At 56.2% G+C, this 26,954-nt stretch overlaps 1 protein-coding gene across 4 annotated transcripts; it reads right to left on the bottom strand.

Moving 5' to 3' along the window:
* Positions 1-1,638: 1,638 nt before the first annotated feature.
* On the bottom strand, positions 1,639-26,592 carry RD3 (RD3 regulator of GUCY2D). 4 transcript variants are annotated; one of them, XM_084865514.1, is made up of 9 exons: positions 26,549-26,592; positions 26,071-26,119; positions 25,013-25,086; positions 16,596-16,722; positions 15,397-15,460; positions 11,669-11,761; positions 10,961-11,027; positions 3,894-4,379; positions 1,639-3,319 (listed from the first exon to the last, which is right to left on the bottom strand). In XM_084865514.1, exons 8-9 carry the CDS (start codon positions 4,187-4,189, stop codon positions 3,022-3,024), a joined length of 594 nt encoding a protein of 197 aa, XP_084721640.1. In that variant the 5' UTR covers positions 4,190-4,379; positions 10,961-11,027; positions 11,669-11,761; positions 15,397-15,460; positions 16,596-16,722; positions 25,013-25,086; positions 26,071-26,119; positions 26,549-26,592; the 3' UTR covers positions 1,639-3,021. The 4 variants fall into 4 exon arrangements, with proteins under 4 accessions (XP_084721640.1, XP_084721638.1, XP_084721639.1 ...); XM_084865512.1 differs by lacking the exons at positions 11,669-11,761; positions 15,397-15,460; positions 16,596-16,722; ... (1 more) ...; positions 26,071-26,119; positions 26,549-26,592 and adding an exon at positions 5,244-7,670 and having other exon boundaries at positions 10,961-11,641; XM_084865513.1 differs by lacking the exons at positions 11,669-11,761; positions 15,397-15,460; positions 16,596-16,722; ... (1 more) ...; positions 26,071-26,119; positions 26,549-26,592 and adding an exon at positions 5,244-6,478 and having other exon boundaries at positions 10,961-11,641.
* Between the last annotated feature and the right edge of the window lie 362 nt (positions 26,593-26,954).

Here is a 26,954-nt window from a genome sequence, read left to right as displayed (position 1 = left end):
AAACATCGGCATTCTGTTAACTGACCTCCGAACCCCCACCGGGTTAGCCCTGACCCGCATTTCCTCCCGCCGGCCCACATCCAGGGCACCTGAAAGGGCCAGGCTAGTAGGTCCTTTTCTAATTCTCTCCCAAATCTTCTGCCCCTACCAACCGAGTTATCTGCTTACCACGGTTCTCCTCTGTTTTTTCCAAAACTTGTTTGTACCAGTTCTTACCGTTGCTGTATAATGAAAGACACACAACCCAATGCACCATACATGCAGCACTCCCATCAGACAACCCACACCTGTCACACACACACACACACACACACACACACAAAGTGAACACAGCTGGGGCCTACACTAAAAATTTTGCCGTTAAATGAACCATGTTTTATATCTTAACATAAAATATCTAAGATGTTTAAGATGTACGAGTATATTTTTATTTAAGTCATTCTTAACTTTTACCAATTATGTGAATGAGCAAAACAACTCTGTCTTGACAGTGTTGGGTGAGAGGTTTTTTTTTGTTTGTTTGTTTTTTTACCATCCTACGATTCTCTTTCCAGATTTGAGTGAAAACAAAATTTTTCCCCACTGAGCTGTGTGAGGGAATATATGGATTTCCCCCTGCTGACTTGCCTTCTCCTGGCATTTTATTTACATTAAGACTCACTAGCGCAGTGCCCTTGGTGGTCCGGATCTACCTCTTGCTTCAACAGTGTTTGGAGGGAACAGACCTAGGGACGCCCCTTCTCCCAGCCTCTGGCCAGTCACCACCTTCAGAACCACCTCTGAGACCAGCCAACACACCAGTTTCTTCTACCTTAACTCCTTATTGCCCAACAACCATGAGCTCCCAAATGCCTCACAATTACCCCACGGAAGTGAAGGCTGCTTCAACCACCCGGCTCCCCTACTCTCACCACTCCCCCCCCACTCCCTCACCCCCCCACTTCTCTCACCACCACCCCCACCACACCCTTGCCACCCCCCAACCCCCCCATGACTCCCACCACCCTACCCCCTCACCCCTCCCACCCCCTGTCTCTGCGGGCGCCCACACCTACCTCTGTCTGGGCGAGTTGGCAGAGAAGCAGCACCAGGGCTCCAAGTGTCTCTTAGAGATGCAAACCCAGCGCCCTCTCTCCCAGGACACGCTGAAGCCCCCCAGGATGAGCGGGCAGCACTCAGGGCGCCAGGGGGGCGCCCTGACCTTGGGGAGGAGCCTGACCCAGGCCCTTGTGGACCTGCAAGCCTGGTTCTGACCCCCCGCAGACACTCAGCTCTGACTTCCGGGAGAACCACTTCCGGTGAGGAGGTGAAACTCATCAGGAAGATGGGCCACACCTGGCCCCCCTCCGCAGGCTGAGGCTCCCAGGCTGGGCGGGGCCAGAAGCTCCTGGAAAGGATCCCCCCCAGCAGGACTAGGAGCCTGTGGAGCCCGGAGGCCTTTGAGGGGCCCCTCTGCACCCCCTGGTGCCTGAGCCTCTCCCCGAAACCACTGGCCATTCCTTTAGCCACCCTGAGGCCCTCTCCCATTTGGACCAAATGGAAACAATAAGGCTTTTTGCAGAAAAACAAAAACAAAAACAAAAAAAACTTACAATTTCTCTTTTTTAACAGAAATCTTTTATTTATTTTTGTTGTTGTTAAGCCTCACCAGAGGATATTTTTCCATTCATTTTTAGGAAGAGTGGAAGGAACTGGGAGAGAGAGAGAGAGAGAGAGAGAGAGAGAGAGAGAGAGAGAGAGAGAGAGGGAGAAAACATAGCCATTGGTTCCTGCACATGCCCTAGCCAGGGCTGGGGACAAGCTTACCGCTGAAGTACCGTGTTTCCCCGAAAATAAGACATCCCCTGAAAATAAGACCTAGCGCAACTTTGGGAGAAAAAATTAATATAAGACACTGTCTTATTTTCGGGGAAAAGGGTTTTTTTTGGGGGGGAGAAAAAATTAATATAAGACACTGTCTTATTTTCGGGGATAAAGGGTACTTGCTTCCCTTGGTTTTCTGAGTGTGCATGGGTCACTGGGACAGTCACTTTCCCCACCGTCCCCCGCGCCCGCTGCAGCCCAGAGAGGGTGCGGGCTCACTGTGGGTGACCCCCACAGCGGAGACTCCACACGCCCATCACCGAGCGCTAACCACAGGCAGGCAGGCTCTCCTGCGGCATGCCCAGTGCCTCCAGGTCAGTTAGGGGCGTGGGCTCCGGGGAAGGCCGGGGGCAGGCATGGCCAGATTCCGAAGGGGCCCTGGCTCAGAGACCCGGACTCTCCAGAGCATCCAGTGGGGAGCTGAGCTTCTAGGAGGAGCTGCTGGGGACCGGCCACCCCCCAGGAGATGACGCCCCGGGGTGGGGTGACGGCAGCCTACCTCTGCCCCAGCGATTTTCTTGGAGAGCAGCTTAGGCCCCCAGGCCAAGGCCAAGGCCAAGGCCGAGGCCAGACAGAAGTCAGACCACGGGCAGGTGCAGGTGTAGTCCTTGGACCTGTCCCCTCATAGCCCAGGACTCCAGGACTCGAGGGCAGAGACAGTGTTCAGGGACAACCTGCCACCCACAGGGATCCTTAAGGTGGAAGAAGCATGGCCTGGTCTGAGCCTCAGGGTCCTCGTTCAGAAGTCAGGAGGGTGGACCCGGTGACCTCTGTGGCCACTTCCAGCTCTGCTGGCCCACGAGGCTGGGACACCGGCAGAGAACGGACCCGCATCGTTAGTTACCCAGGGAGACGGGGTGAATGGGACAGCCCTGGAGGTGGGGTGAGGACTCGGGGCGTGGCAAAAAGTCAGGGCAATTATCCGTCTTCCAGACAGAAGCAGAAGGTGGGGCCCTGGTCTGTCTGCGGAGACCCCGCATAGGGAGGGGGCCTGCTTTAGGGGGAGGGGTGGGTGGGCAGGGGCTTGCTCCATCTCACAGGAGTGCCTTGGGCTGGGGCAGCCCGTGGCCGCCTGGCAGGAGGTTCCAGAGCCCGGGGTGGTCCCAGGCCTTTCACACCCTCCCACCGGTGGCTTTGCCCCGGGCAGGAGCAGGGGGGTCAGTCCTCCTGGGGCACCCTGAACTCGGGCATGCTCCAGGCTCGGGGCGGAGGCCGGGCACCCCGCTCCACGTCCGCGGAGACCGTGGGGATGTCGCTGGCGAAGGGGGAGATGCGGGCGCGGAGCCTGAAGGAGGGCAGGGCCAGGCCGCCACGGGGCCGCAGGCTCCACCGCCGGGCCAGCCTGCAGGCCTCCTCCTCCCGCCTCCTCCCCTCCAGCACCTCGTGCAGCACCGAGAGGAAGAGCCCGGACACCTCCCGCACCTCGGGCTCCTGCTCCGCCAGCAGCTGCCGGAACCTGCGGGGGGGGGGGGGGGGGGGGGGTGTTACCTGGCGGTGGCACCTGGGCTCGGGGGCTTCCACGTGCACCCCCTAAGGTCAAGTCCCAAGTCCTCCACGTCCCCACTTCTCCTGAAGTAACTCAGTCACCCCACCTCCCTGTGGCCCCAGCCCACCCCTCGTTCTAGATCCCTGTCCCTCTCCCTTCCTCTCTGTAAAGAAATCAATAAAATATATAAATATATAAATATATATATATATATATATATATATATATATATATATATATATATATATATATATAATTTTAAATTCAGGATCATAACCATCAGGACAGGGAGGTCAGCAAGCCTAAAGGCCTGGGGTTCTCTCCTATCAAAACGCATGAGCCTGCACCCAGGAGCCACTCTGGGCCCCTCGCACGGCCTGATGTTCCAGATTCCTCCTCCTGCCTTGCTCATTCTGACCTACAGCGGGTCATCCAGGCGCCCTGGCCTCAGCCCTGGTAACCCCGGGCCCTGCCACAGCCGCCACCCTCCCCGGAGCCTGCAGCTCAGCAGCGGGGCCCCGGGCCCGGGCAGGGCCAGGCCTACCTGAGGATGGCAGGCCCGCAGGAGGCCGGGGGGATCTTGGCGCAGACCCCCTCCAGGTGCAGGCGCTCCGCGGGGCTGAGGTCGTAGGCGGCCCGGGGCGCGCTGGCCAGCCAGCTGTAGTCCACGCCGGTGCGCACCGTCCCGGCCGCCCCGCCGCGCTCCCGCCGCTGCCGCTCCGCCTCCCGCATCTGCCCCGCCAGCTCCATCATGAGCGTCTCCAGCACCGTCTCAGCCGGGCTCCGGGGCGACAGCCGGGGCAGGGCCTCGGTCCACCGGAGCCACGGGAGGAGGGACATGGCCTCGGGGCCCCGCTGCTGAGGCAGGGCCGAGTGCCTGTGTCTTTCCGAGGCCCCTCCGCCGGTGAGGGTGGGAGGAGCAGGGAGGAGGGAGAGCTGGGCCGGAGGAAGAAGACCTGCTCGGTCCTGTCCTCACAGCGGGGTGGTCCCGAGGACGCCGCCTAACCCCTCGGAGCCATCGTCTCTAACTCTGTAAGACAAGGTGGGGCTGTGTGAGAACCCGTGGTGAATAAATATGGCATGTCCCAAGCACCCCATAAACGTGAGGTACTTCCGTGGTTAGAATAATCCCTAGAACACCCAGAGGACTGAGCCCAGCGAGACTGCCTCCTGAGTCCCTGCTAACGCCAAACAAAGAAGGAAACCTGCTGAGGTTTAAAGCACATGGGCCAGCCAGAGCATAGAAGCATGAACAGGCCGCTGAACCTCGGAGGGAAGGCAGGGGAGGGTGGGTGGGAAGAGATCAGCCCATGAACTTGTGTGCATACATGCATAACCTGTGGACACAGGCCGTGGGGCGGTGAGGGCCTGGCGGTGAGGGGAAGGGAGGATGGGAGTAAAGAAAGACCAATGTAATACTTTGAACAATAAAGATTTTTTTTTTTTAAATTCAAATAAATTTTAAAATTATGAGTATTTCAAAGCCAAATAAGATACTCGGGTCAGGTCGATGCCTAGCACCAAAAGGTGTCATTTCGAGTGTCCGCTCGCCCCACTGAAGGCACTCCGAATACATATAGGTCAGCAGTGCCCGCAGAGGCCAGGGACTGTGCTGGACCATTCCAGAGCCCCGTGCCTTCTTCAGCGTCCCTCCCTCTGCCTGACACGTACAAAATAAAACGGGCACTTCCCCCTTCCTTGTCAGTATACCTGCATAGCAACCTGGAGGGTCAGGTTGGAACTGAGGATGGTTTGCCTCCTTAGAGTTCTCCCCTGGCACGTGGCAGTGTGGGCTGAGCCAGCTGCTGGCCCTCAGCCTGCCCCCTCCCCTCCTTACATCCCGAGGGAGGATGGACACCCTGCCTTCACGTCCAAGGCTCACCCACGACCCTACCAACAGCTGTTCACACTGGTGATGCCGTCCACCCTCGGCGACTGGGCCCGTGGAGGACACCAGCTCAGGCTCAGGAAGTGGGCAGGAGACTTCTGGATGTCAGTACCTAAGGCCTGATCTAGAGGGGAAGTGACCTCAGGATGGACACATCCATCTCCTTCATCTCCTGGACTCCTCCCTCAGGTGCAGCTGGGCCAGAGGAGAGCCAGGGTGGAGGCCGGGGCAGGGGCCTCTTCCCAGGGTCAGGCTCGTGCCCACATCACCAGGCGGCAGGGACTGGGTGGCGTGACCCCACATGAGTCCTGGGCCCGGTGAGTGCTTAGCTTCTCTGGCCCAGGGCGGGTCTCAGGGGGACAGGAGCATGCTCTGAATTTTCTCCTTCCCCAACCCCCACGCTCTCTGCCTCCAACCCTGGCCGGCCGGAGCTGGAGGCTTGGACAGAGACAGGCTTTTTGCCCGGCTATTTCTGTCCCTGGTGCCAGCTGCTCTCCCTGGAGGCTCTTTGGTCTGATTAAGTTCTTAAGGGCAGAGCAGGGATGCAGGTGGCGGGAGGGAGAGCAGCCAAGATTGGCAGGCCGGCCAGACCGCCCCAGAGGTTTATCCCAGGGTCTCCCCACGTCCTGACCCACGGCTGAGACCCCGTGTGAGTGTGAGTTGTGACTGAGCGTCTAGGGAAGAAAGTGATGGCAGGTGTGGTCTGATAAAGACACCCAGAGGGCCGAAACCGGTGTGGCTCAGTGGATAGAGCGTCAGCCTGCGGACTGAAAGGTCCCAGGTTTGATTCTGGTCAAGGGCATGTACCTGGGTTGCAGGCACATCCCCAGTAGGAGGTGTGCAAGAGGCAGCTGATCGATGATTCTCTCCCATCGATGTTTCTAACTATCTATCCCTCTCCCTTCCTCTCTGTAAAAAATCAATAAATATATTATATATTTATTATATATTTTTTCTGGGTGACGAACACCCAGAAGTTCGTCAGAAGAACAGGGGCGGTCTTTGCTGAGTGCTCTGCACAATTGGGATTCTTCCCACCCCCCACCCCTTGTTCTGGGTTAACCCCCATGGCAGAACCAAACTCCCCCGTGTTAGCTTCAAGGCCCCTCACTCCTGCTCACCCCCGGCCCTGGGAGCAGGCACCGTGGTGACTCCGGAACCTTCCGGGGGGGGAATGCCCGCTTCCCATTCAGTCAACAGCTCCGACAGTCTGCCCCGGATGCAGGAGCATGGATTGAATCCTTGTTTGAGAAAAAGTTAGGACATTTCGGGAAATTTGAATATGAGCTTGGGGTTAAGGGATGAGTATTGGTTTTCTGAGGCATAAAAAAAATGGCATTAGGGTGCAAGGGGGATAATGATGAGTATCTGATGTGTCTGCAATGTCCCACATTCAAATCCTTCAGAGAACGTTACATATATATGCTCACACACACAGGGCAATGTGGCAAAATGCTAACAATTGTTTTCTCTGGGGAGAATTTATGGGTGTTTATTCCACTATCCTTCCAAAATGTCTGCGTTTCCGTATTCATAATTGAACCTTATTTTTTTTAAACATGTTTTTATTGATTTCAGAGAGGAAGGGAGAGAGAGAAACATCAGTGATGAGAGAGAATCATTGGTCGGCTGCCCCTCCTGGGTATCAAGCCCGCAGCCAGGGCGTGTGCTCCAAACCAGAATCAAACCTGGGACCCTTCAATCCACAGGCCGGCACTCTATCCACTGAGCCAAACCAGCTAGGGCTGACCATAATCTAAAAGTTGGAAAAAGTCCAGCTCAAAACTCACTCTTTGTAGGAAGCCTCCTCAACTCATTCTGTCTGGGGGCCTGGCTTGCTCCTCAGCGCCACTCCCTGTGGTTCATGTCACCCCCGTTTGGGGCGCTGTGGCATTTCTCACGGTCGGGCATGGTGTCGAGGGAACAAACCGAGGTGGGTTCTGGGCGGGTCTGGGCTCTGGAGCCTGAAGCCCAGGCCGGAGCTCTGACTCACTGAGGACCAGCAGACACAGGTGGGAGTGCGCGGTGAGCCTGCCACCATGCTGTGCTGGGCTCCCTGAGAGAGCCGTGGGAACAAGCAGACAAGTCACCGCGGCCCTGCTGAGGGCATCCCAGGGTGCCACCCTCTGCCTTCAGGGTCACCGCTGTGAACCGGCTCCAATGCCAATGAAGGGCGTGCCCGCTCTGGCCCCGGTGGATGGCCTGCTCGGGTGAGGAGGCAGGTTTTGGGGGAGAGTACAGGCTTTAGGAGAGGGAACCCAAGTTCAATGCCACCAGCCTTCCCTCCCTGCCATATGCTGCCTGTGCCCCAATCACCTCCGTGGCTCCAAGCCTCCGTGTCCCAGGCTGTAAGATGAGGTGATAAGAGTAGCCATGTCCGTGTAAGTGTTCACTAAACTCACAAGGTCTGTGACTGTCCCTGAGTGTCGTGTCCTGGGGCCCATTCAGCGGTTAATGAACACAGAATGGGTAAAAACCACCTTTGCTTTCACTAACTGGAACTAAAGTGTAGTGTTTCCGCCAGTTATGAGAGCGTGCCCCCAGACCTCAGCAGCCCCATCCCTCCTGTGACTGTATCCCCGGCAGAGACCACAGGTACAACACTTCGATGCTGAAATATCATGTCAGCTCATCACTACTGGGAAATCATGGTATTTGTTAGAGTAGACCTGCCGCTAGATTTTATTATTTTATACTAGAGGCCCGATCACGAAATTCGTGCAAAGGGCCCGCTTTGTCCTCAAGGTCGTTCGGAAGGTCCTTGGTGTGGCTCAGTGGTTGGTTGAGGGTCGATCTATGAACCAGGAGGTCAGGGTTCAATTCCCTTTTAGGGTACATGCAGGGTTTTGGGCCTAGTCCCCAGTTGGGGGTGTACAGGAGGCAGTTGATCAATGATTCTCTCTCATCATTGATGTTTTCTTTTTTTTCTTTTTTAAAAAAATATTTTTTATTGATTTTTTACAGAGAGGAAGGGAGAGGGATACAGAGCTAGAAACATTGATGAGAGAGAAACATCGATCAGCTTCCTCCTGCACACCCCCCACCAGGGATGTGCCTGCAACCAATATACATGCCCTTGACCGGAATGGAACCTGGGTCCTTTCTATCCACTAAGGCTAAGCCAAACTGGTTTTGGCTCATTGATGTTTCTATCTCCCTCTCTCCCTTCCTCTAGGAAATCAATAAAAAACATATTTAAAAAATAGGTTGATAGCTGTATTTTAATACAGCTGGTTTCTTTTGTAATCTCATACACATCATCTTATGCCTTTAGAAACACTTTGCTGGAAATGTGTCCACAGGGTTCTTTCCAAAGGGGAGGGGGTCTATAGCACAAGAAGTAAGGGACCCCCTGGTTTGGTGCCAGCTTGACCCCAATCCTGCGCCTGGCCTTGCCCAACCCTGGCTTCTTGGGGAGCTGAGCCCCCTGCCCCCCATGAAGGGAAGGCTCAGGGGTGAAGCCTCAGTTTACCCAGCACCAGTAGGAAAGCCCTTACTTGTATGTCTCTGCCCTTTGGCCAAACCCTTTCTCTCTCATTCTCTGCTCTTCCCCCTCCTTCTTCCTCTCCCCCTCCTTACCCCTCCTACCCCCACCCTCTCCGGGCCTTCCTTTCAGCCTATTTTTAAACTTCCCTGAGGATAATGTCTTTTCCGAGGCTCCCTGGGCGACCCTACACCAGCTGTGGCTCGTAAGATTCGCCCAAGACACCGCCTCCGTGACTCCGGGGCCAAAGGAGCTGGTTCCAGGCAGTGAGCCGTGGGAAGGGGCCGGGGCCGGGGACCAGGGTGGTCGGTGGGGACAATGTGGGTTGTACGTCAGAGTTGGAGAAAGCCAGGCTCCGACGCCCTTGCAGGAGGAGTACTCGGTGAGCACTGAGGCCAACGCCCTGGGCCAGTGAAGGAAGGACAGTGCGGTCCCTGTCAGGAAGCTGCTTTCTGGCTACAAGGGGAGCCCCCACCCCGGCTCCCCCTCTGACGCCGGGCTCTAACAGCTGAGCTGGGCAGCTGCAGGCCAGGGCGAGGGGTGCTCTGCCCGGCCCCCCGGACCCTGAGCACCTGGGCCAGCCTGTCTCAGGGTGCCCGCTGCCTCACGGAGCAGGCAGGCGGCTGGACAGAGGCCCCCCCTCTCTGGATGGATGACCTTCCTCCCAGCCCGGCTTTCGCCAAGGTCCAAGGCTAACGTCACAGACTGCAAACTGACCTTATTTTTGTTTGGAAAAATAATAAACGTCATTCGCCAAGCCGGGTGTGGCCCAGCCTGACCTGTGGGCCTCTGCCCACCTGCCCACCACCTGCTCACCTTTTAGGACGCACCCGGGAGGTCTGCAGCCACCCCCCGCGGCCCGCCCCTCGCCGCCCCACACCGAGGCAGAACAGCGTGCCTGGCACTGCCTGGCACCACGGCCTGTCCCCATGGCATCCGAAACAGACATGTTCCCCGCTCCCCACCCGGCCACAAGCTGTGTGAGGGCAAGAGCTGAATTTGTTGAATCTGCTGGCATGCAGTAAGCACTTGCTCAGTGGGTCCTGAACGAATAAATGAACAGATGAACCAATGAATGAGTGGCATTCTTCCTCACTCTGAAGCAGAGGTGTGATAGATCCTCCCTTCCTCCATTCCTGAGCGCTGAACCACCAATTGGCACCTGCCAAATACCCTAAGCCCCCCGATTCCTAAGTCCCTAGGACCCTAATCATGTGCCTTACATGAAACCACCAATCAGCGTGTGCTGAGTGCCCTAAGCCCCGTCTCCTATCCTCCCCTTAAAGGTGCTTGTACCCCGGGCCCTCGGTCTCTTCCGCCCCTCTCTCTCTGGAAGCAGCTGGCAGTGGTACTCTGCTCTTCAATAAAGCCTGTGTCCTGGCATCCCGGTCTCTGGCCCTTCTCTGTTTCATCTTTTAAGGTGCAATCAGGAGGGGGTAGCTCAGGTCCTAGAGACAGACTACAGCTGGAAGGGGCTGACCCCATGGTCACAGCTCAGACCTTCCCTCCCCCCAAGCTCGACCCCCTCCCCGGAGTGCAGCCAGCCGCCCAGTCCCGGCTCCCTCTCCTGGGTGGGCGTCTGGGGACTCACACTGAGCTCTGTGGCTGGGGCTGAGGCCCCACATCAGCCATGTGCCCTGGTCCCCAGGCTGCACCATGTGCCTTGTAGGCGCTCAAGACACAGCTCTCACATGGATGAGAACACCTCTGATTTGGCTCTTCCCCTCCCCGTGGGAACAGGAGAGACAATGCTGGTTCCAGAGCAGGCGAAAGCTATGGCTTCCCCTGGGTTTATGAAGCCAGGGCAGGCTATGGCCCGAGGATGCTGCAGAGCCCACTCTGGTGGGACAGCTCACGGGCCTCCCTCTGGCCACCCGGGCCCTGGACTCAGACGCCTCCATAGGCTGTCCCCAGCCTGGGCCACCCCTCCCAGCTCCAGGCCGGCCGGGGCCTCCGCTGTGACTTCCTCTAAGGCTGTGGTGGGCAAACCGCGGCTCTCGAGCCACATGCGGCTCTTGGGCCCCTTGAGTGTGGCTCTTCCACAAAATACCACAGCCTGGGCGAGTGTCTATTTTGAAGAAGTGGCGTTAGAAGAAGTTTAAGTTTGAAAAATTTGGCTCTCAAAAGACATTTCAGTCGTTGCACTGCTGATAGTTGGCTCTGCTGACTGATGAGTTTGCCCACCACTCACTCCCCTAGGGCACAGGAGCCCCCGTCTCCCTGGGAGATGCCCTCTTACCTGGCTTTTCCGGGCTCAGCCTCTGCAGAGGGGAAGGTCCAGCGGGTCCTGCTTGCTGCTTCCTGGTCTGGGAGGGGAGAGCGTCTGGCTTTTCAGGGGGGAAAGCAGAAAGCTGGGCAGCCGAGGGAGGGCAGGGCGGAGAGAATAAACTACATCCTGCGCGTCTCCCTGCTATTTCTCCGTGGCCGGCCGCCGTCCCTTTCTGCCTCTCAGAAGCTGTGCTGAGAGAAAGCAACGCTGACCCCAGGAGGCAGGGAGCCTGGTGTCTAATGTGGGTGGAGTGTGTGCCTGTGTCCCAGGAGGCCTGAGCCAGGGCTCCTCTGGTGAGTGGGCGGGGCCGGCTCCTGATCCCCCGTTGCCGTGGAGACCCACCTAAGCCTCTTCCACCTGCAGCTCTATTATCTGCAGAGGGACCTGCCGGCCTGAGGCAGACACCTGAGAAGTCCCAGGTGGTGAGAGAGGCCTGAACCAGAGGGCGCTCTGGACCCTTCCTCCCCAGTCACACTCTGGGTGGCACACCCAGGGGGGCAAGACCTCGCTCACCGCACCCTCTGCAGAGCCCCAGGGGGCCTGCTGGGGGCGATGTTTCCAGCTGGTTTGTGGATGGGTCCTGGCTGGAGGTCACCTCTTCCCACCTCCTCCCAGGAGATGGGAAGTGCTCCCAGTGGCCTGCAAAGGTGTGTCTTCACCTTGCCTCACACAGCTTACCTGTCCTCTCCGCCAATGGGAATGCTCCCCTTCCCTCCAGGCAAGCTCAAGTGCAGACAGCTCTGCCTCACTGGAGCTGGAGGAGGGGTGAGCCTGAGGAAGAATCGAGGGAGAAGAGGGTGCGTGGGCCGCAGTGACTGGCTGAGGGGCTGGAGGTGCCTGGGGAGCTGGCAGGGGCCCAGGCTGCTGCCAGCATCCCGCCCGCCCTGGCCCCCTGCCTGACTCTGGGCTCTGCACACTGGTCACTTGCAGACTGTCCTGGCCACGGCCACTGGGGAGCCAGGCTGCAACTCACCGCCATTCGGTGGCACCGAAACAAGGGCCTGCTGCCCTGTGAGAGGCACCGGGGACCGTGCTGGCCACTGAGCTGCCTTCTAGTAGCTCCCAGGGGAGGCTGTACCAGGTACCAGGCGAGGGAGTGGCTTCTGGGCACATCTGACCGTGGAAAATGAAGCAGAAACATCGCCGAGAAGAAGTGGAACTGGGTCTGGGGAGCTGGCGCGGCGTGCCCACCTGCCGGCCTGTAGGTTTCGATGGTTTCCCTGGGTGATAAGCCGCTTGGTGCTTGCTCTGTGGCTGGTCCCCTTAGAGTAGCTGCCTTCCGGCCACATCCGTCTTCTCTGGCAGGGGCCTGGAGCCAGGAGCCCGACCTGCTCACAGCACAGCAGTCACGGGATTGGGGTGGGGGTGGGGGGTGGCCTGGGGATGAGAGGCTCCCGCATGGCCAGGAGCTGCCGCTGACCCCTTCCGAACCGTGGTTCCCAAGCGGCTAACACCCTGGGGCCAGCTAAGGCCGGAGCAGCTTGGAACAGAGGACTGTGAGTCCTGGAGCAAATGGAACAGATGCCTGTGAGTCCTCGCCTCTGAGCGTCCCATCACCATCCGGGCCTTCCCTGAGGGCAGAATTCCAAGGAGCTTCCATGCCAGTGGGGAGGGAGCAGCTGGAAGGGGCAAGGCGAAGGGGCCAGTGGCCACACCTCCTGCGTGCACACGGCTGCCTGGAGCACCTTTCCACGCAGGTACTGTGCTGGGAGCTGGCTGGGAGGGGTGGTGTCACTCTCCTCCCCTCTCCCCACTTCGCAGCCAAACTTGCAGGAGAGTAGACACCAGGGAGCGCATGAGAGCTCAGAGCTAAAGGCTGTACCATCCTGGGTCCACTCCTGACCATTCTGTTCATCCCCTTCTACACCATGCATTACCTCACCCTCAAACACCCACGTGATGATAGAAATGAGGATCTTACAGGGGCAACATCCGGAGCCAGCAATAAGGTTCCATTGCAGCAACGTGCCGCGGCGAGATGTGAGCTCCAGATCCCGGCCTGTGACTCTGGGGACCACGCACACAGGTGACCGGGTTTTTGCATCCTCTTCCCGACACCACGGGCAGGCCGCCGCCCTGCCCTTTGCAGTGATGCCTGTGACCAGGAGAGGGCACCACGCCCTCTCTCCATCCCTCCCCTGCCTGCTGCCCTGATACCGCACTTCGGAGAGAGAGCTTGCTGTGTGTGCGGATTGCTAATTTATTTCGATTCATTGGCCCGCAGAGGCTTTGCGATGATCCATGCTGAGCGTGAGCTTGTACTTAGAGAAGGAAGGCGGTGGTTATTTCTCTCTCGCTTGGCATCCGTGGAAGCTGCCGAGGCGCAGATAAATACGCAGCAGCCATGCGCGCGGAGGAGCCCCAGCGGGGCCCGGGACACCGCCTCACAGATGGCGTCTGATTAATAAATTGGAGGTGTGGGATGATGAGGCTGCTGGGTTGAAAACGGTGGGGACCTCACTCAGCTGCAGTAAATGGTTCCGTCTCTGCTAATGCCGTGTTTGCACAACTTTTAGGACGTGACCGCAGATAGTGAGAACCAGCCGTGCCCAGAATGCTCTGTGGGCCCCCAGACGCCTACCTGTTTCTGCAGAAGTCAGGCGCCGTGCCTGCGAGGGTACCTAAGAGGCTGCCCAGACCGCTCAGTCCCCGGGGCCACCGAGCTGGTACCCATGGCAACAGAGCCACCTGCCCTGGTTACCTGGCACCGTCCTGACTCTCACATCCCGCCTTCACCAGCCAGACAGACACGGAGGCATCAGCTCCCGGCTCCCGCCCAGACCTGTCCCTGCAGAGCCGCTCTGCCCCGAGGCCTCACGGAGGCCTCACTGCACAGATGCCCGCCCGGGGCTTATCCACGCCTCCACGGTCCTGAAACTGGTACCAGTTACCCTTGTTCGGAACCCGCCTTCCCCGGGAGCTGCCTGATGAGTAGGAGGTACGACAGTATGTTGGTTAATGACAGGATTCATACATACGTTAAAAATACACACAACAAAATGACAAATTAAAATTTTGAAAATGGATGATAAGGAAGCTCCGTGTGTTGGAGTATCATCCCGAGAGGCCAAGTTTGTGGGTTCGATCCCGGGTGAGGGCACACACAAGAATAAAAACCAATGGATAAAATGAGCGGAATAACAAATCAATGCCCCCCCCCTCTTCCTCCCGCTCCCTCTCTTTCTCCTCTTTCCTCTCTCTCAAATATTTTTTTTTAATATATTTTATTGATTTTGTACAGAGAGGAAGGGAGAGAGATAGAGAGTTAGAAACATCGATGAGAGTCATCGATCAGCTGCCTCTTGCACACCCCCTACTGGGGATATGCCCGCAACCAAGGTACATGCCCTTGACCGGAATCGAACCCGGGACCCTTCAGTCCCCAAGCCGATGCTCTATCCATTGAGCCAAACCGGTCTCGGCTCAAATATTTTTTAATGGATGCCAAGGACCAGACTGTGGTCTTGAAATGCCATTTATCCTCAGAATCAATGACGGCTTCTTGGAGGAGGGGCTGGTTCCAGATCTGGGCATGTACAAAATGAACCTAGACCTTAGATTAAACCCGCAAAGATGGCTCAGGCCTACTGGTTGGACGGCAATGTTGAATCCGTGTTGAATCGGTGCTGTTTTGGTGAGGTCCGCAGCCAGGCTGACCTGTGGGCAGTCTCTCCATAATGGGGGCAGCCCACCAGGGGCTGATGGGGGCCTCCAGCTCAGCCTCATCACCCCAAAGAAATGAATTCTGCCAGCAACGGGAGTGAGCCTGCAGGCAGGTCTTCCCGAAAGTGAGCTTCCAGGGACAACACATGGCAGCAGACGCCTGGGTAGCAACCATGACATCCCAGGCAGAGGACCCAGCGAGGCTGTGTCAGGCCCTGACCTGCACACCCTGAGAGGTAGCACATGCACATTGTTTGGAGCTGCAGTGTCTGTGCTACTCTTTTTTTTTTTTTTTAATATAGTTTTATTGATTTCAGAAAGGGAGAGGGAGAGAGAGAGAGAAACATCAATGATGAGAATCATTGATTGGCTGCCTCCTGTACACCCCCTACTGGGAATCGAGCCCACAACCTGGGCATGTGCCCTTGACCGGTATCCAACCTAGGACCCTTCAGTCCGCAGGCCGACGCTCTGTCCACTGAGCCACACCAACCAGGGTATGAGCTACTCTTGCTACACTGCAATAGAACACTGGCACAGCTGGGGACTTCCCTGTCAGCCCCGGCCACAGGGTAGGGAAGCCACTACGCCCCTCCCCTCACCTCACTCCATCCCAGCTGAGCAGACACTGAGGGCCAAGGCCCCGATCCAGTGACCGGGAGGGGATGAGAAGAGGCTCATGGTCCCCAGGAGGCTGCTCCGCCTGCCACACAGCTTCCCAGGCACAAAGGCAGAACGCATACCTATCCCTCCCAGGGCGGGGCGGGAAGGAGCCGGGGGCTGCCTGGAGATCAGCATCAGGCAGACCTGGGCAGAGAGTACATCGGTGACCTTCTTCAAGGTGAAGGTGGTTCCTGCCCGAGGCAGGTAGCAAGGTGGTGGTTTCAGGAGGGGGACGGTGAGTTACTCTGACCTTGACCTTGGGCCAGCAGGGCCTGCAGGGCGGCCTTCGTCAGTGGTTCTCAAACTTGAGCAAGCGTCCGAATTCCTCAGAAGGCTCGTTAAAATCACAGAGGGCTGGGCCCATTCCCAGGAAGTCTGATTCTGTTAAGTCTGACTGCGAGTTGGTCCTGCCCAGTGCTCTGTAACTGTGAGCAGCAGTGACATCTTGTGGTGAGAGGGGGAATGAACCTTGGGCCCCCTGTGAGCCTGGGCCTGGGAGGTGCCCACGGGTCCAGAAGGATGCCAGGGCGGCACTGCCCAGGCAGAATGGATAGGCTCTGCCCTTGCCCCTGAGTGTGCAGGCACCTCCGTGCCTCATGTTACCCTAGAAACAGGGAAACCTAATCTTGTTTCCTAGAACTGGGAGCTTCTTTTCAGAATACTTCCATCCTCATTTAAAAATATATATATATATATATTGCCGAAACCGGTTTGGCTCAATGGATAGAGCATAGATCTGCGGACTGAAGGGTCCCAGGTTCGATTCCGGTCAGGGGCATGTACATTGGTTGCAGGCACATCCCCAGTGGGGGGTGTGTAGGAGGCAGCTGGTCGATGTTTCTAGCTCTTCCTCTCTCCTCCTTCTCTCTTCCTCTCTGTAAAAAATCAATAATATATATATATATTTTTTTATTTTTTTTTCTTATTGATTTCAGAGAGGAAGGGAGAGGGAGAGATAGAAACATCATCGATGAGAGAGAGAATTGTTGAGCAGCTGCCTCCTGCACGCCCCACACGGGGGATGGAGCCCACCACCCAGGCATGTGCCCTTAGCCGGAATCGAACCGGGACCTCCTGGTTCATAGGTCGGCACTCAACCACTGGGTCATGTGGGGCTTATCCTCTTTTTTATGAATAAGTTTCTGTCCCGGTCTTTTCACCCCCAAAAGGAGAGGGCCTGGGAGCCAACGCCTTGAAGTCTCAGCCTCCGATGGGACTCTCCCAAGTCAGGAGACTGGCTTCCTGCACAGGGGGGAGGGAGGAGGGGAGCCTCACTTACCTGCTTTCCACCCAAAGGAGCATTTGGGACCCTGAGCGATGGTCCCTGGGAGCTTGGCATCAGTCCTTGGCAGCAATAGGTGCCAGCCCGCCCTTCCTCAGGTTACCTTGGTAGACCAGCCGGGCACCTGTGGGGGCGGGGAGGGACACTGGGCCTGTGTTTGAGGCCCGGATCAGATCCCCTGCTCTGCGTCTGAGCTGTGAGACCTTGGGAACCTCACCTCCGTTCTCTGAGCTTGTCCGTATGGAAAACAACGGGGGATCTGAAGTCAGTCACGTATGCAAAAGTCGCCACCAGGTTAACGCAGACGGTGGGGCACCAATGCTGGGTGACTCAGAGGGGAACCGGGGTGCACACTACCCTCCGCAGAGCTCCGTTTCTCTGCCCGGTACTCAGCTGGGGGGCTCCCCAGCCCTCCTCCTCACTCCCCACCCCAGGACCAGTTTACCCTGCTCACTCGCCCTCCCACATCCTTGGGGTCCATCCAACCTCCCACATAGGCTGCTGCTGGGCGCCCTGCCGCTCATGGTCAGCAGGGGGAGTCCTGGGGCCGGGGAGGGCGGTGTGACAGTGAGTGAGGAGGTGGCACCTTCCCACAAACTCTCCCCGCTGAGGCGCCCAGGCCAGCTCAATGTCATCCCCCAACGCCCCACCCCCTGCCCCGGACGTGCCCGATTTCACAAAGTGGCCTGTGAGGTTATCCAAGGAACCAAGGTCAAGAGGTAGGGAAGGGCAGCCTCTGGCCCAGCCTTGCCCAGTGGAACTTTCTGGAATGTTAGAATGACCCTGTTCCTGTGCTGTTCAATACAGGAGCTATTGAGCACTCCAAATGCAAATCAGAAATGTTTCATTTTCATTTTTGTGAATTTCAATCTCTAAATAGCCACATGTGGTTAGTGGTTCTAGTTGGGCCCATCCCTCCTTCACCAGCCCCTCCCCCCCACCCCACCCCCGCCCCCCCCAAACCTTCCCCCAGGCAATTTGTTCTGGAAGAGATCAGATAATTAGTTGACAATGAAAGCCTATAAGGAATACAATGAGAAACATTTGTCCCCTCCTCCACCAGGTTCAGGATCTCAGGTTTCAGAGGGGCCACTCCCGACATTAAAGCCCTCTTGGGTGCCAGGAGAGCTCCCCAGTTCTGCTGTGGGGCCCATAAGACCACCAATGGGGATGCTCAAGAATTCCAGGGCCTCCCACCTCCAAATCCCAGGGACTTTCTCTGAGTCCTGGAAGCCATGAGGTGGAGGAGGTCAGTATGGTGTAATCTGGCACCTATCCACAGGTCAAAGGTCGCTGCCCGTGTGCACCAGGTTTCACTTTAACTACAGAGGAGGGTCTGATGTGACCACCCTGGGCAGGCCGGCCCCGGGTGCTGTCCCCGCTTTGAGTGCAGAGAACCCCCAGGTGCTGTGGTCCCAGAGATGACACTATAACAGCAACCAGAGAGAGCAGGCCAGATTGTCCCCACTGCCCAGAGTGAGTAGGGTGCAGGCCTGCCCCCTGGACCCCTGCACCTGCCCCCAGCCTGACCCTTTGAGCCCCACGGAGTGGCTGAGAGGGTGCAGGGGGTGAAAGCCGGGCAATGGGCAGGGCATCAGGGAAGGAGCTGGGCCACTGTGCTCTGAGCCCCATGGGTGGCTGCACACCGGTGGGAGGGCATCTCACCTCTCGGTGCTGCATCTCTGTTCCCCAGCGGAAAATGACACCGATAGCAGCCATCTGAGCTGCCTCCGAGCACTGCCATGGACTTCACATCAGATAACACCACAAGTCCATTCACTAATCCATTCATTCATTAAATGTTACTGAGGACTTGCCTGGAGCAGGGCCAGTGGCTTCTCAGTGGCAGCAGGAAGACCAAGGACCCCTCTGAGGAGGAGGAGGAGGAGGAGGAAAAGGAGGAGGAGAAAGAGGAGGAGGAGGAGGAGGAGGAGGAGGAGGAGGAGGAGGAGGAAAAGGAGGAGGAGAAAGAGGAGGAGGAGGAGGAGGAGGAGGAGAAGGAAGAGGAGGAGGAGGGAGGAAGGGGAGAGGAAGAGGAGGAGGAGGAGGGGAGGAGGGGGGAGGAAGAGGGGGAGGAGGGGGGGAGAAGGAAGGGGAGGAGGAGAAGGAGGGGGGAGGAAGGGAGGGGAGGAGGGGAAACAGAGGAGAGGAGGGGGAGGGGTGGAAAAGGTGGAGGAAGGGAGAAGAGGAGAGAGAGGAGAAAGAGGAGAAGAAGAAAGAGGAGGAGGAGGAGGAAGAAAGAGGAGGAGGGATGGAACCAGAGAATGTAAACATAAGGGAGAGGTGTGCGGTAGGGGAGCAGGGAGGAGGAAGAGGCCGAGAGGGAGGAGGAGGCCGGCTCGCCCAGGTGCCTCACTGCCCTGTGAGCTCACTGCCTGGTGCTGGTCCAGTGACAGCGCCAGCCAGTTTCTCCCGGAAGCTCCTGGGGAGTTGCCCAGCTGGGTGTGACCCGATAGCCCCGTATCTGCCTGGCCCGCTCCCGGGCCTCTCAGCACCGGCTTCTCAGGTTCCAGCCTCCATCGCCTCTCACTTCCTCACTCCTGGCCTCGCGTCACTTTCTCCCTCACCGCCTCCCCTCCCGCCCCAGGGAAGAGGCTTTGGACAAGGAGCCGCCTGCAGAACACCCACCCAGAGGCCCCTGTAGGCACCAGCCTTGCTCCTCTTTTGGGCCCGCGGAGGGATTTGGCCCAGGGGGCCTGTGCCAGCCTAGCCTGGTGGTGCCCTTTTAGTAAGATGAGGGGCTGAGCCCAGGCAGGAAGGTGGGGTTCTCTCAGCAGTGCAGGCAGTGAGCTGGGACTCCTGGACACAGTGGGTGGTGGATCAGGCCATGTGGTCAAAACGAGCTGGGCCTGCCTGGCTGTGTGGCTCAGTGGGTGAGTGTTGACCCATGAACCAAAGGGTCTCCAGGTCGATTCCCCATCAGGGCGCATGCCCTGGGTTGCAGCTTGATCCCCAGTAGGGGGCGTGCAGGAGGCAGCCGATCGATGATTCTCCTGCATCAATCTTTCTCTCTACCTCTCTCTCTTCCTCTCTCCTTAAAAAAAAATTTAAAAAAAAAATCAATAAACACATATTTTTTAAAAATAAGCAAAAATGGGCTGGGACCACAGAAGGCAGAGATGACAGAAGAGTGGAGAGAAGCAGAGGGCTGGGCCGGCCTGGACCCGGGTGCAGAGGGGGTGTGCAGACGGTCTCTGATGGAAGCGGGCACATGAGGATCCAAAGTCCAGGCCCAGCCTTGTGTGGTTACATTTCTCCCCTCCTGCTGGGAGCTTCCCTCACATCACCATGTTTCCTCTTCGTCTTACACCCTCGACGGGCCTGGGAAGAAGCTGGATCCTTCGAGTTTGGTCAGCACTGCCTGAGCACCTGGGGCCCGGGGGCCAGGCCTGCTGGGAGGCGAACAAAGCTCCAGGTGCTCCCAGCACCCTGAGCCACCCGCTTAGCCGGTCTGGGCCCCGTTCTACCAGCTGCCAAGCTCGGCCTCCTGGGCATGCAGTGCTCCGAGAAGCTCAGGGGCCGTTTCCATGCCACTGGCTGAGCACGCTCCCCCTCCCGTCACCTGGGACACGCAGGGCCCAGCATCCCTCTCCCTGGGTGTTCAGAGGAGCCTGTTGCTTCCAGGTGGAGACCTTCCAGGGACTGAGCATCTACTGTGGGCGGAGCTGGGTGTTCAGCGTGTTGGGGGTCACTTCCTGTTTTGCCTGCTCGTCATTCCTCCCCCCTTATGCCCATCTACCTGTAGTTTATAAGATACCTGGGGGTTCCATCGCCGGAAGTGAGCACCTGGCCCAGGCCTGGCCAGTAAGAGATTCACACCCCCACACACACACGCCCCCCACCCCCACCCCGGCCACAGCGATCAGAGGAGGAATCTGCACGGAGACTTTCGCTGGAACAGTGGGGGGGAGGGGGAGAGAGAAAGCTCTCTCTGGTAGAACATAGGAACCTGAGCCCGCTGGTGGGCACCCTGCCACCACGGGCGGGCGGAGAGCCAAGGCAGGGAACAGAGAAAGATGCCCTCAAGCTCTGAGGACATCCCTCGAATTCCAAAAGCTTCCACGCCTGGAACTGTCCAGCTCTGGATACATCTCCATTTCCTTTCCTGCCTAAGTGAATTGGCGCTGCATCTTCTGCCCCCTGGAACGGAAAGAGTGAGAAGGAAGGGACAGAGAGAGAAGCACCGGTCAGCTGCCTCCTGCAGGCCGCCATGGGGCGCAGGGACGAAATGAAGAGAGGAAGTGAAATGGGTTTTACCTTCAGGAAGGTCCCAGGCAGAGGGGAAATATGGTTTCCTTATGGAGTGTCTGACCTTCCATTTTAAAAATATGTATTTTATTGATTTTTTTTTTACAGAGAGAAAGAGAGAGGGATAGAGAGTTAGAAACGTCGATGAGAGAGAATCATCGATCAGCTGCCTCTTGCACACCTCCTACTGGGGATGTGCCCGCAACCAAGGTACATGCCCTTGACCGGAATCGAACCCGGGACCCTTCAGTCCACAGGCCAACGCTCTATCCACTGAGCCAAACCGCTTTCGGCTGACCTTCCATTTTTTTAAACGTGTGTGTGTGTGTGTGTGTGTGTGTGTGTGTGTGTGTGTGTGTGTGAGATATACATTCAGAAAAATTCTTATACTTTTTATTTCTCTACCAAGAAATAGATATTCCCAGTGGGAAATTTACCAAAAAATGAGAAGGAAGGCAGTTTATTTGGATCCCACTATCTGCTGTTACTCTTTTTCAGTGGTTTAAACACCACAGTAGGGTCATGCTGTCCATGTCACGTTAGTCTTTCTCCCCACGCGCACACAGTGACCCTCTTTGGGAACACGGAAAGGAAACCACGAGGAGATACGGTTCCTGGCAAGACCAAGGTCACGTGCATCTCGCCACTCGCTTCCCATCTTATTCCAGAAAGAGGCCCAGGCGGCCGCTTGCGGACAAGAAGGTGGTGGTTCCCCCCATCTTGCTCACATGGGGAGGCGGTGCCAGTCACGGGGTCGGGAAATGCTGGGAGAGAACCAGGCTGAGGAGACGGTGAGGTGCTCGGTGTCAGACACACTGAGCTGGAGGAGCCTTTCAGACACCCCGAAAGCGGCGTGAACCAGGCAGCTGGATGCCTCAGACAGGCGCTCGGAGATCATACGTGTGTGTCATGTGCAAATTGTGTGCACGGGCCCCGCAGCGAACCAGCTGGTGCGGGTTCTGACTTCAGCTCACTGCTCCTCAGTGACAAATCACCCCCCTTTCTGGGACTCCGGGTCCTCGAGGGTTCAGCGAGGGCTGGGCCAGAGCTCCATCCAGCGCTAACATTCCTGGACTCGGTGAGCATGAGGATAAGGCATTGCCTGCGGCCAGCCCCCACAACCAGGAGAAAAATCTTCCCAATCTGGGGAGTGTTTCTGGCTTTGTTAGACTGGCCACGGGGCGTTTTTATTGGGACCCTGGATGTCGCTGCCCTGGGCAAACCACAGACCATCCTAAGCATCCGAGATGCCTGTGCTTAGGTGGGAGACTGGGCCCTCATCCTTGTGTGAGGGGAAGAATGGATTACGGAAGCCGCTGTGGCACAAGTGAGGCAGACTGCCTGAGGAAGGTGAAGGTCAGAGGTGTGAGCTGTGTGGCCCGGACCCTCCAGGCCCCTCCCCAAGGTTTTCTGATCCTCCCCGGCCCCCCGCCTGCTCTCTCCTGAACGTTCTGCCCGCTGCGCTCTTCCCAAAAATGTGCTGCTGGCTTTCCAGGTCCTGTTTGCTTATTTCACAAGTTCACAAGTTCCTGAGGATGCCCCAGGGTCCAGTGAACTTCTCTGGCTCGGGCAGCAGCCCATGGAACAGAGTCTTTCTGGAACTGTCTGGCAGCCAGCTCCCAGGCTCGAGCCCTGGCCAAGAGCGAAGGGCCGTGTTTATTATGTGCCGGACACTGGACATATAAGATAAACAAAGCCCAGTCTGAACCCTGGAGAGCCTTCCTCGCAGTGGTTCTGAAGAGCGAGCGGGTCTGTTTCCCCCTAAATTCACTACCAGCCTCTGCTCCATAGTAAAGCCTCTTTCCTGCTCAGTCTCTCAGCCTCTGAGTTTGTCCCAGAGACATTGGCACTAGTGGTTATCATCTGCTGAGGGCTTATAGTATACCAGTCTTATGTCAAGCCCCGTCACAATCTTCATCTCATTTAATGTTCAAAGCTACCTGTGAAGTAGGTTCTGTTTCTCCTACTTTACTCTTTTTTTCTTTTATTCCTCATCTGAGGGCATATTTTCATTGATTTAGAGAGAGAGAGAGAGAGAGAGAGAGAGAGAGAGAGAGAGAGAGAGGCATTGATCAGTTGCCTCCTACAGGCGCACCGACTGGGATTGAACCCACAACTTAGGTCTGTGCCCTGATATGGAATTGAAACTGCAACCTTTTGGTGCCTGGGACGATGCTCCAACCAACAGAGCCCCCTGGCCAGGGCTCTCTCACTTGACTCTGGAGGACCTAAAAGGGGTGAAGTCACCTGACTGAGTTCAAACAGGGGGATTCAAACCCAGGTGTGGTCTGACTTAAAAATGCCAGGCTCTGCCCACTTTACTCTGCCATCTTTGTCAGGACGGCCGGGTGTTTCCTGCCTAAAACTTGGTGTCAGCCCTAGGAAAGCAGGAACCTTGTCTTACTCAGCCCTCATCCCCAAGCACCTAGACCTAGGCCTGGCACATCGTTGCTGAATCAATCTGAATGAATGAAACCCTTTGAACCCCTCCCTCCCCACCCACAATATCAGCCAGAGCTTTGAAAACAATCAACAGCAATGTGTTAAGTACTTAATAGCATAATGGGAGTGAATCTCTAACTTGGGGGGAGGGGAAGGGCTGGGGTACCCTCCAGGTTTAAGGCCCAAAGAGTAGTTTATTGTTACTTACTTATTTATTTATTTATTTATAAAATATATTTTATTGATTTTTTACAGAGAGGAAGAGAGAGGCACAGAGAGTTAGAAACATCAATGAGAGAGAATCATCTATCAGCTGCCTCCCGCACATCTCCCACTGGGGATGTGCCCGCAACCAAGGTACATGCCCTTGACCAGAATTGAACCTGGGACCTTTCAGTCCGCAGGCCAACGCTCTATCCATTGAGCCAAACCGGTTTTGGCTATTTTTATTTTTATATATATTTTTTTATTTTATTTAAAAAAAAATTTTTTTTAAAATATATTTTATTGATTTTGTACAGAGAAGAAGGGAGAGATAGAGAGTGAGAAACATCGATGAGAGAGAGTCATCTATCAGCTGCCTCTTGCACACCACCTACTGGGGATATGCCCGCAACCAAGGTACATGCCCTTGACCGGAATAGAACCCGGGACCTTTCAGTCCCCAAGCCGACGCTCTATCCATTGAGCCAAACCGGTTTTGGCTATTTTTATTTTTTAAATATATATTTCTCATATGTCACATATGGCACTGTAGATGTTTTTATTTATTTTATTTTTTAAAATGTATTCTTATTAACTTGAGAGAGGAAGGGAGAGGGAGAGAGAGCTATAGAAAATCAATGGTGAGAGAGAATCATTTTTCGGCTGCCTCCTGCCTGCCCCCTACTGGGGATTGAGCCTGCCACCCAGGCCTGTGCCCCTGACCAGACTCAGTCCTCAGGCCAACCCTCTATCCACTGAGCCAAACTGGCTAGGGCAAAGAGCAGTTTATGAAGCCCTTGGTAAATGGACTTGCATTTCTCAGGTTTGAATTTGAATTTCTTTCTTTTGTACCAAGGATCCTAGTTCTGTGCCAAACCTATTTGCCAGTGACCTTTAATAAAGGCAAAAGTTGTTTTGTTTTTTTTAAATAGCAAACAATGAAGCAACACTTTTGAGAAGAAAAGGATAAATTAGAGCAGAGTCCATTATTTTCTGCACGTGCCCTTCTGTTGAGAAGGCTGGTGTGGGTGTGGCTGTATTTAAAGTCGAAGCCCGCCCCCCTTCAGACACACCATCCCTCCCCGGCCACCCCCCTACCTCCTCCCGCCAAAGGGACCAGCCAGGCTGTCTTCAGCCTCCGGTCTTGCCTTTGCAGTTCCCTCAGCTTGAATCTCCTTTCCCTTCCTCTTTGACTGATTACATTTTATTCATCCTTCAAATTCTGGGAAGTCTTCAGTGCCGACACTCCCCCGCCCCCAACCTCCTCGTCCCCCCCACACACACATCATCTGGGCTCAGTGCTTCTCTTCTGTCATTCCTGTGACACCAGTAACATAACAGCAGTAATTTCTTATCTGCATCCCACATTCCACCTACCCAGACACTCTACTATTCTAGTGACACACCCCTGTCCTCCCCATCCCCCCCCTCCCCCCAGCAATGAGCAAAGGGAGGAGTCGCCAAGTAGCCTTGTGGCCAACTGCTTTACCACCTTATCAAATAGTGGCAGAACCACTTACCGGGTGACCTGGGTGCCCGGCCTCTGATGGTGCCTCATTCCAGCAATGCTGGCCCGGAGGCTGGATCACTCCGGCTTTAAAGAGAAAGGGAGCCGGACTCAGACCGCCTTCAGGAACTTGTGCCAAAGGGCACGTTCAGAAAGAGGCGGAGCTGAGGGTGAGCTCAGGCCTTTAGGGCTTGTCTGCAGGATTTCCCGTCACCTCTGTCAGCTCCCAATGCCAAACTCAAAAGAGATGTGTTGATCAGCTGCGTGAGGTCAGATAGGTCCCTGGGCCCCACTTGGTCAAGATTTTCCAAGAGTAAAGCAGAAAGGATGGGCTCCCTGATGCCCAGGTGCACTGTGGCATGGGAGGGTGGGGGGGTGGGGGGAGGTTTGCAAAGGTGAGGAGGAGAGGGAGCTCTGCCTGAAGGCAAACAGCCGGGAGCATAGGCCTGGCTGGAGTCTAGCAGGTTTCCGACCTGAAGACGTGCACAGGCCTCCCTGCCTGCGTCTGCAGATCCTATCCACGGCTCCCAGCCCTGGGCTGTGCCTGCAGCTGGTGCCTGGGACAGACTGTGCCTGTGCAAAGAGCGCCTGGGTCTGCCCGCCTGAGGCTGTGCCAGGCGGCCAGGTGGTTTCCTGGCTCTGGGAATTGGTTCCCACCTCTTCTCTGCCGGCGGCCGCTCCTCAGGAGACCTGAACGGCTCCCAGGAGTTGAATGGGCAGCCCCTGGTGCAGGCTGGCCATTCCTGCATCTGGGGCCCTGGAGGCCACACGGTGTGCCCGCCTTCCCCAGCCCGGCAGGCTCCCGCCCGCTGCCCTCCGGCCGCCCCCTGGCCCATCTGCCTCTCAGGCTGTGGGCCCAGGATTCCAGGAGCCCAAGGCAGAGCCGAGTGAGTCCGTCAACAGCAAGAGTGGGGAGGCTTGCTCTCAGAGGGGGAGTGCCTGGGAAGGCTAACAGGGCTATGGGGTCATAATTAGATGTTCAGGATTTTTTTAAAAAAATCACAGAGATGACAAGAGAATGAGCAAAGAAAACTGAGAGGAAGGTGTGAAAGAAAAAAGCCACATGCTAACCTGACAAGCTCAGGGAAGGCCTGCGTGGCAGTCTTGCAAACCCAGAGACCTAGGATAACCACAAAAGATGGTTTGAAAATTAAATATCTGACAGGTTATAGTAGGTAGTCATGTCCCAGATATTTTCCCAGACAAAGATCAACTTTGATCTTTTTACTGAGCCCATTTGCCTTTTTGCCTCTGAGATAACATATCTGTGAGATGTCTGGGTAACTTGTAACTTCCCTTTTTCTGAGCCCCTGGGACACAACCAAATGTGGTGGGCACCAGGACAGATGCCTCAAATTCCTTCTTTATCATGTTAATTGTTCCTGCACTCACCTGAGTACACGTCCATCATTTTACTTTTTATCCAATCCCAGGAGTTTCCCACCACTTTGCTTTCTCCCGCCTCCTTACTCCATCACCAATGAATTTCATGTAACCCACCTATGTCCCTCCTTTGATTTCGGTGTATAAGTAGAGAAATGTAACTCACCATTCTTCGGAGCATTATCTCAATCCGTTGAGGTTTTGCTTCCCGGCAATTGTCGACAGTTTTGGCTCAAATAAACTCATTAAAAAATTCTTTACAGGTTTCAATGGTTTTTTTCGTTAACAAAAGAAATAGGCAGAGAGGGAGGACCTCCCAATACAGGGTGAGGGTGAAATCTCTTCTCCGTGTTCCCAATTCCTGCCCCAGGGCATTCTGGGATTAGCCACCCTTGACCAATCAGAAGCCAGCCAGCCAGGGATTGGCACCCCAGGCCCACGTGGAGCCCCAGCAGGACCCTTGCTCTGGTTTGATCCTGAGCCCAGCCAGCCATTGTGGAGGCATCAGGGAGGGACAAAGGGCCCTGTCCCTGAGGGCCCCTCCGCCCCCCTCCTTTGTAACCGCTGTGGCT

The sequence above is a fragment of the Pipistrellus hanaki genome (genome assembly GCF_964339955.1).
Source record: "Pipistrellus hanaki genome assembly, chromosome: 18".
NCBI lineage: Eukaryota > Metazoa > Chordata > Mammalia > Chiroptera > Vespertilionidae > Pipistrellus > Pipistrellus hanaki.
Note: the sequence above shows the minus strand (reverse complement) of the source record. Positions and strands in the feature narration are given on the sequence as shown.

What these genes read in the sequence shown, in the direction of transcription:
- RD3 (XM_084865514.1), bottom strand. Translation starts at nt 4,189, where the DNA reads ATGTCCCTCCTCCCGTGGCTCCGGTGGACCGAGGCCCTGCCCCGGCTG. An exon ending in TGCGGGCCTGCCATCCTCAG is followed by an intron (nt 3,320 to 3,893) that starts GTAGGCCTGGCC and finishes CCCCCCCCGCAG; the next exon opens with GTTCCGGCAGCTGCTGGCGG.